Source organism: Aulonocara stuartgranti, assembly GCF_965226115.1.
Source record: "Aulonocara stuartgranti genome assembly, chromosome: 13".
Classification (NCBI taxonomy): Eukaryota; Metazoa; Chordata; class Actinopteri; order Cichliformes; family Cichlidae; genus Aulonocara; species Aulonocara stuartgranti.
In genome coordinates, this window is record NC_138949.1 from 1,209,658 (window position 1) to 1,221,162 (window position 11,505).

The window sequence follows — 11,505 nt, forward strand, 5'->3', positions numbered from 1 at the left end:
TCTTCTGGACCTGTTGGCAGCGAGTTCCTTTTTTAACAATGAGTTTGGCATTCTTGCAGTGTTTTTCTCTCTAACTGAGAAGCTCGAAAACAAAATAGATCTCATGGTGGTCTCCTTCATTTGGACTGAAATCTCTTTGGATCTCATATTGTCAGTCAACTGTCCAATTTGGTTTTGAGTCTCTAACGATGGAGAACCGTGCATAAAAATAGCTGTAATTCCTAAACAGTTAATGCTATTTTATTTAGAAAAGAGAAAAAAGTGGAAAGTACTCTGACAGTCAATAATATTAAGATGTTTGTCTTCAATTCAACATTTGTTTAATGGAAAGTATACAAAATACCAGACAAAGCTGTATATACATACTCAGATGATACCAACAAAACACCTGCATTTTGAAATTTCTGTGTACTCTTTATCAGTATAGAATATTTGAACACAGTCATTCCACTGACAGCATAGTAAGAACCGTCCGAGGTCTGACGGGCTGCTCAGTCATCCTTTCATTCCATAGCAGTCGAGTCCAGTTCATTGAGAAACCTCTGACATTTAGCCACGAGGACCTTAATCGCCTCTGTGACTAAGACGTCTGGAGGCAGGATCCCGGTGGATTCCACTGTAACTGTAAAAGAAAAAACATCCATGGGCTAAAATAGTGTAAAGACAGTGATGCACGTATTCACGTATAAGATTGACGAACTGTGCGCTCTGAACAACCACAGACTATACCGTGAGTGCAGCTTGTTTATCTTCACGGAGACGTGGCTAACCGAGCTAACGCCGCAGGCTAACGTAGACCTATGCGGTTTCACATCCGTGAGAGCCGATAGGGACACGCAGGCCAGCGGAAAAAGCAGAGGTGGGGGACTCATTGTCTACGTTAACAACAGATACTGTAACCCTGGACACGTCTCCGTTAAAGTTTCGGTATGCCGTCCGGACCTGGAGCTGCTAGCTGTTAGCTTGCGGCCATATTATCTACCTCGGGAGTTCAGTAATGTGATCTGTGTGTGTGTTTACATCCCTCCGAGGGCCGACGCAACAGCTGCCTGTGAGAAAATACACACAGTCACAGCAAGACTTCAGACACAAAACCCCGAGGCTTTCATTATTATATCTGGAGACTTTAACCATGCCACACTGGATTCTACTCTGGCTGCTTTTCACCAGTTTGTGAATTGTCCCACAAGGAGCAAAAGGACAATTGACCTACTGTATGCTAATGTGAGAGATGCATACAGAGCCACCCCCCTCCCCCCACTAGGGAAGTCAGACCACAACCTGGTTTACCTACAGCCACAATACACACCCCTCGTCCAAAGGCAGCCTGTCACAACGCGCTCCATCCGGAGATGGACCCCAGAAAAGGAGGATGCTCTGAGAGACTGCTATGACACCACAGACTGGGATGTGCTCCTGAGCCCACATGGTGAGGACATAGAGGGGGCGACACACTGTCTTACAGACTACCTCAACTTTTGTGTGGACACGGTCGCCCCTGCTAAGACGGTACGGTGTTATCCTAATAACAAACCGTGGGTAACACAGGAAGTCAAAGCTGTCCTCAACATGAAGAAGAAGGCTTTCAGGAGCAAAGTGAAGGAGGAGATGAAAGCAGCACAGCGGGAGGTGAAACGCTGCCTGAGGGAAGCAAAGGACACCTACAGGAGGAAGGTGGAGCAGAAGTTGGAGAGGAACAATATGAGGGAGGTCTGGAATGGTGTGAAAACCATCACAGGCCACAACACCAAGAAAAGCACAGTGGGGGGGGGGGACTGTGGAGAAGGCAAACGAACTCAACAACTTCTTCAACAGGTTTGACCAGCCCACAACCCCCCCACCCTCACCCTCACCTTCACTGCAGAGTCCTCTCCCCACTCTCCTGCCTCCCTCGCTTCCCCCCCTTCCTGACACCATGACACCCCCCTCCTCCAATCCCTCTCTCAGCAGCAAGACATCTCCCCCCCTCCCCTCCTCCCAAACATCTCCCAGTGTCACAGTGGATCAGGTCAGGAGGCAACTGAGGAAGCTTCGCCCCAGAAAGGCAGCAGGCCCAGACAAGGTGTGTCCTAGGATGCTAAAGGCGTGTGCTGCTGAACTTGGGGAGCCGCTACAACGAGTCTTCAACCTCAGTCTGCGACTGGGGAGAGTGCCCACCCTATGGAAGACATCCTGCATCGTCCCGGTCCCCAAAAGGAACCGGCCCAATGAGCTGAATGACTTCCGACCGGTGGCACTGACGTCACATCTTATGAAGACTCTAGAGCGGCTCTTCCTCAACCTCCTCCGACCACAGGTACAACATGCCCAGGACCCACTACAGTTTGCATACAAGGCGGGTGTCGGAGTGGAGGATGCCATCCTGTACCTCCTACACAGAGCCCACTCACACCTGGATGGGGGAAAAGGCACGGTCAGGATCCTGTTTCTTGACTTTTCCAGTGCCTTTAATACCATCCGGCCCTGTATGCTTCAGGAAAAACTGAACAGGATGGAGGTGGACCCCTGCCTGGTGGCTTGGATCTCCGACTACCTCACCGACAGACCACAGTACGTCAGGCTGAAGGACATCACGTCTGACACTGTGGTCAGCAGCACAGGAGCACCACAGGGAACTGTGCTGTCCCCTCTTCTCTTCACCCTGTACACCTCTGACTTCTGCTACAACTCTGAATTATGCCACATTCAGAAGTTTGCAGATGACACGGCCATCATGGGGTGTATCTGGGATGATCAGGAAGAGGAGTACAGAAGTCTGGTGAGGAACTTTGTCGCATGGAGTCACACAAACCACCTGCAACTCAACACCTGTGGGTGGACAATAAACTGGACTGGTCATGCAACACAGAGCACCTGTATAAAAAAGCCCAAAGCCGACTGTACTTCCTCAGGAGGCTGAGGTCTTTTAACATCTGCAGGAAGCTCCTGAGGATGTTTTACCAGTCAGTGGTTGCTGGAGTACTTTTCTATGCTGTGGTGTGCTGGGGGAGCAGCACAGCAAAGAGGGACTCATCCAGGCTGGAGAGACTGATCAGGAGGGCTAGTTCTGTGGTCGGCATGAAGCTGGACACTCTGGTGACAGTGGCAGAGAAAAGGACATTAAAGAAACTGCTGGACATTATGGACAATGCTGGGCATCCTCTGCACACGGCCATTAACAACCAGAAGAGTCTGTTCAGTGACAGGTTGCTTCTCCCAAAGACAAGAACTAACAGACTTAAAAACTCCTTTGTCCCACACGCCATCAGACTGTTTAACTCCTCTCTGGAGGGGAGAGGGAGGGGAAACAGGAGGACAAAGGAGGGGGGAACAACTAAGCTGTAGTGCCTCTTCACCTCACTGTGCAATACCTTTTGTGCAATACTTTTTGTAAATAGTCAACAGTGCAATAGACTCAATACTTGAAATGTGCAATTCACTTGTATTTTTATTCCTATTTATTCTATTTATCCCCTTTGTATATTTTATTTATATTTGTCTCTGTATTTATATATATATATATATATATATATATATATATATATATATATATATATATATATATATATATATATATATGTGTGTGTGTGTGTGTGTGTGTGTGTGTGTGTGTGTGTGTGTGTGTGTGTGTGTGTAACTTCGGTCGTTGCTGTGCTTTTTTGGAAGTCGAATTTCCCAGAGGAACCCACCCGAGGGATTAATAAAGTTCTATCCTATCCTATCCTATCCTATCCTTCAAAGTCTGTGCAAGTGTAGAAATTAGTGCTGTCCGCGTTAATCTTGTTAAAATGACGTTTACGCCATAACCGCATTAACGTGGCAAATCTCTGTTAGCAAGTTAGCGCGGATCACCGGCGCTAACGTGTTAACGAGCTAACCGTGCAGCCCCACGGGGTCCTGAGTTATCGCATTCAAAAGATTTTCAGAAAACTCGACCTCTGACCCCTGGCTTTAAGTTTGAGGTCACTGAACTCGTCTGAGGGTTTTAGTAGATGCACCTATGGTATCAATTTCACAACTCTAGGTGAGTAATGCAATCACAAACTTAAGTGTCCACGTCGCCCACCCAGTAGGGTGACTACAACAACCAATCAGCTTATTCTGGCCGAGGGGTAAACACCGAAAAGAACACCGACTAATAATCAGTACAGATATAGTTTAGCATACAAGTGAATGCGCATCTGTCCAACACCAAGACTCATTATCATTTATCATTTCAGGTATGGATTGACCCCTTGAATAAAGCAGCAGTGGTTTCACAGCATATAGACTTCAGATTCTTTGAATGCCGCGATCTCTCAAACTGACTCTGTTACAGACTGTGTGTGGAATAAACAAAGAGACAGGGCACTGATTCATGGTTTTAGGAGTGGCTAGGCCACTGTAAAAGGAATATTTGCATTTTTATCAGTGAGTTTGCATGGTGTCTTATAGCAGCTACACATGAACGTACAGATGAAATGGTCTCGCACTCGTCCAAGCTTCACCACATTCTTCAGGTCACTGTGTCGGAGGACTTCCCGGCTGCATGTGTCCAGGCGACTGTTCACAACTTTGGCAACCTTTGTCCCTTAAATACACAAAAAATGTGATAACATTCGCAGCATCAGGTGACTGATTGCAGGTTAATACAATGTAACTTGTTGAATTTAAGTGAAGCCACTCTTACCATTAATATCTTCCAGGTCTATAACTCCTCGTGAGAAGCACTGTTTTAATCGCTCCGCCTTCTCTCCCTCCACCACCTCCAGGAGGGTGATCTCTGGGAGGAGGCGGTAACTCGCTGTGGCCACTGGGGAGAACTTGGCATGGTCTTTGCCTAAACACACAACAGAGGACACACTTTAGCATTAGGCAGCAGAAAATACTGTTTACAGACTATCCCGTTATTTGGACTGATAACATCCAAGTAGTATGTAAACTGCTGCATTCACTTCAGCACATCCTGAAAACATTCCACCCTTAGCTTGAGATGTTTTAGTAGTGCACCAGCCACATACCCAGGGTCACCTGTTAACTCACATTTCATCTTGTACTTGAACTCCCTGCAGCCAGAACGTGATATTATGGAAAAAGTCAGCCACTCCTGTACGCCACCATTTGGTGCACACACCTATCTAAAGCCCTACAAACACACACGCACACACATCTCACTGAAAGTCTCAAAACACAATGGACACATATGGAATTATGTAGTAAACAAAAAAGTGTGAAATAACTCAAAACATGTTTGATATTTTAGGTTCTTCAAAGCAGTCACCCTTTGCTTGGATTACTGCTTGTCACGCATTCCCTGAAATGCTTCTCTTGTCCTGAAGGAGTTCCCAGAGATGCTGAGCACTTGTTGGTCCTTTGGCCTTCACTCTGCGCTCCATCTCATCCCAAACCATCTCCATTGAGTTTAGGTAATTTTGAATAAATCCCCAACAGTGTCACCAGCAAAGCACCCCCCCACCATCACACCCCCTCTCCTCCATGCTTCAGTAGTATGAGGGTCCACACAGATGTCCGTTGGCCAGGCCTTTTTTTGTGACTGTATGTACTCATCTGCTGAGAATTTACATTACAACCCAACAACTATGAATTCAAAGAAATATAACAGGAATTACTATTCAGGAATCTGGCCTCCAGCTGCTCGTGTCGATGTCCGCAGCAAAGTGTAATCCAGGCATTATAGCCGATTCAGTGTTGCCAATTAATGCATGTGCATACACATCTTTGGACTGTGGGAGGGAGCCAGCGTACCTTGAGAGAACCCACACACACAGGAAGAGCATGCAAACTGAGGACGGAGAGCCCCTGACCGAACAGTGGATTCAAACCCAGGAGTTTCAAACCCTAATGGGACCACGTGTATCCCAAACCAATAAAGTGTGACATGGAAGCACTTCAACATATAAAATGTTGTTAAATCAAAGATTGTTTAAAACACTATTGTATAATGTTACTGGAGCCAGATGTAACACATATATCCCAATGGTTTGTGTCGGACTGAGAAATTTCTTAATATCAGTTTGATGAAATTAATCTGAAGATGTTTCTAAGCTGCAGATTCTAAGTGTGTGCTTAGAAACCATCAAAGGTTGGATGGCCGACAACTTCCTCCAACCTAATGAAGAAAAGACTGAAGTCCTTGTATGTGCTCCAGACAGACATGTACCTGACATAATGAATGCTCTTGGTCCTCTTTCAACATTTGTGAAACCGTCTATCAGGAACCTCGGGGTAACCTTTGATTCTGCTCCTACCCTGGATGTCCACGTCAAATCTCTGGTTCGGTCCTGCTTCTATCATTTAAGAAGCATTTCTAAATTGAGCCCTACAGTGTCTCATACTGAACTGGAGATTGTTATTCATGCATTCATTTCATCACGATTGGACTACTGTAATTCACTGTTTACATGTCTAAACAAAAACTCCCTGGAGCGTCTGCAGATTGTCCAAAATGCTGCAGCAAGGCTTCTGACAAAACATCTAAATGGTAAATAAATGGCCTGTATTTATATAGCGCTTTTCTAGTCCCTAAGGACCCCAAAGCGCTTTACATATCCAGTCATCCACCCATTCACACACACATTCACACACTGGTGATGGCAGCTACATTGTAGCCACAGCCACCCTGGGGCGCACTGACAGAGGCGAGGCTGCCGGACACTGGCGCCACCAGGCCCTCTGACCACCACCAGTAGGCAACGGGTGAAGTACTCTCATGTAACACCGTTGCTTATACAGCTGCACTGGCTCCCTGTTGAATTCAGAGTCCACTTTAAGATTCTGGTTCTGACCTTTAAGGCTCTTCAAGAACAAGCACCAGCCTACATCATTGAACTTTTACAGCCCTATGTCCCTAGCAGGTCCCTGAGGTCTTGTGATCAGGGCCTACTTGTTATTCAGTATACAAGACTGAAAAGCAAGGGTGACAGAGCTTTTGCCACTGTGGCCGCCAGACTGTGGACTCTCTTCCTCAGAACTTAAGATCTGCAGACTCAGTGATTACTTTTAAAAAGCAGCTAAAAACATCTTTTTAAAATTGCATTTTGTTAACTTTTGACTGTTTTTTTCTTTTATACCTTGTGAAGCACTTTGTGATCTTTTATCTAGAAATGTGCTATATAAATAAAATTTTACTTACTTACTTACTTACATGTTACATTACCTACTTACTGCAGTGTATTATGAGCATCTCTGTCCAGCCAATAGAAATAATGCATTGTTATTATAATGTAAATAATAATAATAATAATGCTCCTGTTTCTGTTTGCCTGTTTAGTGTCTCTATCTTCAGCACTGCAGCCGCTCAGAGACAAAGCTTACCAATTCCTTTGACACAGTGCATGACAATGTCCAGCTCTTGTCCCGGTCGTAGCTGAGCTATCAGAATGTCATCATGCACAGGCCCAATACAGCAGTCTGCAAACACGTCTGCCTGGTTCCCGATGGGGACCCACTTTATGTCCTTGGAATAAACTATGAGCAGATAAAAGTGGACAGAGCAGATATCTGCAATTAGACAGGAATACTTTTTTTTTACTAGGATATCTGCACCATTTTGTGACACCTAAAAATACCCACCCATGTGGTTTAAGTACAGCTCTCGTGGGTCTGATGAGTCTTTGCTTGCTCTGGGATTCCTGCTGCACTTAATCTTCAGCTGCAGTTGAATTGTGTCTATTTCTGAACCCTCTTCCTCTGCAGACTCCTCCCCTAAAAAAACCAAAGCAGCATTTTAGACATGTTGCTTAACATGCTGCACATCATCACTGTTAAATCAAGTGCAGGAGACACTGGAAATTTGCAGCTCATGAAATTATAAAAAGTGATTATTTAGTCTTTCAGTCACAGCACAAACCTGCGGACAGATGGCTGACTCCACATTCACGTGGAGTCACAGCTTTTTCCCCACCAAGCACAGCTACAGGACGAGATGTGTTCTAAAGGTACTAATGCTCATAACGCATGAATGAACGAGGCAACTAGAACATGGCATAAGTAGGAAGCAGGCATGACCTCTCCGTCATATCTGTTTCAGATGCTCAGTACAACTGAGGTCAGGCTCATTGTCAAGTTTCAGTTTCTGCAGCACAGCAGGAAAACTGTCTTTATTCTTAGACTTATGACTAAGCAAGATGTTATCTAAACCGGCACTTTGTCACATGACAAGAAGATGACACAGTGGGATAAAATGAGCATTGGTGTCAACTGCCTTATGGGTGAGTGGTTCAATATGATGCTTTACCAGTGTTTCTGTACTCAAACAGACGAGGGTCAGCTTTGATGGGGATGAGGCCTAATCTGTGGGCCAGGACTTCGTCTTGGACAATGGAGGTATTACTATAGATGAACACCTTTTCTGTAGCCATAGTAGGCACCTAAAAAAAATTAAATAATAATTAGCAGCTTTCAAAATATATTTGCATAAAATGAATAAACTAAATGCCTAAATTCACAAAATGTACACGTTCTTCATCAACCAAAGTCCCTCACATAATGAAAGTTCAAGACCAGGTCTGAAACCGTAGTGACACAACAAAACAAGCTCACCTCTGCCAGTAAGATCCTTCTGAAGGCATTGGCAATGGCTGCATCAATCCCCACCATGTCGAACTCCATACTGTTTTCATCCAGATGCACGACATCGATTCTGAAGTTCTGCAAAGAAACAGGAGAGTTCCATTTCTATTTAGAATCGCACGCATTTGTTAAAGGCACAAGTCAAGCACTGGTCTTATTTAGCACGTTAGTCACTCTAGTCTGTACACATCTTTGTCCAAATACACATTCAATACTTTTTACTGGTGGACAGACAAATGTAAGGAAAAGGCAGGTGACTAACATAACCTAAAGGTGCTGCTGGCGTCGAATCAGGCCAGGAATGATGCTTAGAGTAATTATGACCCTGTGGTGTGTTAAAAGCAGTACTTTGGTTAAATGCTTTAAGTTACTACTGAACGGCTGCACTTCAGCCGCATCTCGATTACTTGATTAAAAATGAAATGTGGTGGTATGCATAGGTGAAATTACAAATCTGTTGCTGTGCAAACATTTAGGGGTGGCTGTAGCTCAGGTGGCAGAGCAGGTCAGCCACTAATCAGAAGGTCGGTGGTTCGATCCCAGGCTGCCTCCTGGCTGCATGCCAAATATCCTTGGGCAAGATACTAACCCCGTGTTTGCCTACTGGTGGTGGTCAGAGGGCCCGGTGGCGCCAGTGTCCAGCAGCCTCGCCTCCGTCAGTGCGCCCCAGGGCAGCTGTGGCTACAATGTAGCTGCCATCACCAGTGTGTGAATGGGTGGATGACTGGATGTAGTGTGAAGCGCTTTGGGGTCCTTAGGGACTAGAAAAGCGCTATACAAATGCAGGCCATTTATACACATTTTGGAAAAGCCATGTGAGATTTACAGAAGAAAACTGATGACATTCGTCCTCCCAGCGTTTACAGGGCCACCGCAGTGACAACATTTTACCTTTTGAAATTTCTCCACGTTCCAAGTGTCGTCATATCCGGGGTAGTTTCCAGGGAAATCCGTAGTATGAACCTAAGAGCAACAGATAAATAATGGCTGAGAGTAATAAGAGACAACAACAGCACACAGGTCCACAAGTATGATCAGACACATTCTGTCGGGGATACCTAGTTTGGCACGACACCGGCAGGTGATACTACTAGTGAATAATCAACGCAGAAACACATTCTGCTTTCACCTCCTTGTATATTATAATAAGTGCTCATTAAGTAATATTAATGCAGTCCGTGTCAAACACGCGTATCAGTTAAAGCGTGTCAGTCAGAGCCTCACTACCCCACAGAGGACATGCTGTACGTCTCCAAATCCACGATCACAGCCGCACTTACATTCGTCACACCAAATTCTCCCAATATTACTCGATTCCGAATTTCTTCCACGTTCTCCATGCGGGCTGCCATTTTGCCGAGTGGGCGGGGAGTCTTTGGCTCCGCCCGCACCTCCTTTACGGTACAGTAGTGGTTCTCTCCTCTCCATCAGCAGCTGTATGAATCAGGGGGTTTCTCTCTAATATGCACGCGGAGAAATTTGGCTCTTATACGGGAGACAAGATCAAAATTGCAGCATCGGGTGTTTTTCACAGTATGCTCATACTGCAGTGTTCATGGACTTTGCGCCAGTTCACACTGAGTGATGAATAAAAACTGCAGTCATTCGTCAGTAGCACTCGGAGGCACTGTGTGGTTATCGGTGATGAATAATCAGTTCTTTGTGGTTGATATGGTGGTGATAGACGCAAAGGCCAACATCAAGCACTCAGCCTACGAAAAAGAACTCGGTGGGATAAACTGTGCATTGAGTAAAAGTCAGTCGTTTAAAAATGATCTAGTTTCAAGTCTTGATTTCCGCTTTAGTTTTTGGCGTCTCCCCCATCCTTATTTCATGATTTGGTTTGGTCCAGGTGCACGCGCTCCTAGCTGATGCTGAGCGCTAGAAGGGGGTGCTTGTTTTTGTCCTTTTATTCAACATGTAATTGGTGCAGGCAGACCCTTTTTAAAAATCACTTCATCTGACGACCTGCTGCCAGGCCAAACCTCTGGCTCAGCTGTCCGGCTCTGCGTATACACTCCTGAAATCTGAAGAAGTAGGTGAGATTTTTTGTGTTAAAAATGTGTCAGATTAATAATAAATAATAATAATAATACATTTTATTTAAATAGCGCCTTTCAAAGCACCCAAGGACACTGTACAACAGATAAAAACTGGAAATATACACAATGATAAAAATAGAAGATAAAGTTAAAACATACAGAAATTTAAGAATAGGCAATTTTAAACAGATGAGTTTAACACATTTTAGTTGCCTTTACCGTGTTAAATAATAATAATATATTAATATATGTATATATATATATATATATATATATGTGTATATATATATGTATATATATATATATATATATATATATATGTATATATATATATATATATATATATATATATATAGTTTAATTATCATTAACAATATTAAAAAGTTAAATAAAATGGCTTGCACATGTCTCATCAATCTTACACAAAATCAAAAAAAAAACAAAAACTATTTATCTCTGCAAAATATTGATCCATGTCTGCTCAGTGTTATATTTTTAGGGCCGGAGCCTTACACTATGGACCAGGGTTTTGACTTATCCAGGTAACATCAGGGTTAACCCTGGGTAAATTGCCATGGTAACCTGTTCTGGAGTAGGTTTGAAATCATTGCCTACTGACCAATCAATTCTCCAGAAAATAGTGTCACCATTCCATGTCTGACAGAGTATTAGGGGCACATTAAGTTAAACAAAAAGTGTTAATTTTCAGATTAAAGATGGAATTTTGAGATTAAACTTAAAATACTATTTTGAGAAAAAAGTTGAAATGTGGAGACTGCAGTTGTCATTTTAAGCCAGGGCTGTCGAACTGCAGGCCTCGAGGCCCGGTGCCCTGCAGGTTTTAGATATCACCGTGGGTCACCACACCTGAATCAGATGATTAGTTCATTAACAGGCTTCTGGAGAAGTTCAA

General features: G+C 44.1%; 1 protein-coding gene across 1 annotated transcript; it reads right to left on the minus strand.

Annotated features, from left to right (window-relative positions):
- Positions 1 to 297: 297 nt before the first annotated feature.
- On the minus strand, positions 298 to 9,943 carry polr1c (RNA polymerase I and III subunit C). The gene is made up of 9 exons (XM_082556878.1): positions 9,831 to 9,943; positions 9,442 to 9,513; positions 8,521 to 8,628; positions 8,216 to 8,348; positions 7,552 to 7,683; positions 7,294 to 7,446; positions 4,649 to 4,798; positions 4,433 to 4,549; positions 298 to 622 (listed from the first exon to the last, which is right to left on the minus strand). The coding sequence occupies exons 1-9, from the start codon at positions 9,900 to 9,902 to the stop codon at positions 504 to 506; spliced, it is 1,056 nt and encodes a 351-aa protein (XP_082413004.1). The 5' UTR covers positions 9,903 to 9,943; the 3' UTR covers positions 298 to 503.
- Between the last annotated feature and the right edge of the window lie 1,562 nt (positions 9,944 to 11,505).

Bases quoted from the DNA above. Each gene is read 5' to 3' on its own strand.
- polr1c (XM_082556878.1), bottom strand. From the start codon at position 9,902: ATGGCAGCCCGCATGGAGAACGTGGAAGAAATTCGGAATCGAGTAATA. The intron at 9,514-9,830 runs GTAAGTGCGGCT...TGTTGCTCTTAG, and splicing joins GAGAATTTGGTGTGACGAAT to GTTCATACTACGGATTTCCC. The intron at 4,799-7,293 runs GTAAGCTTTGTC...TTGTGTGTTTAG, and splicing joins GCACTGTGTCAAAGGAATTG to GCAAAGACCATGCCAAGTTC.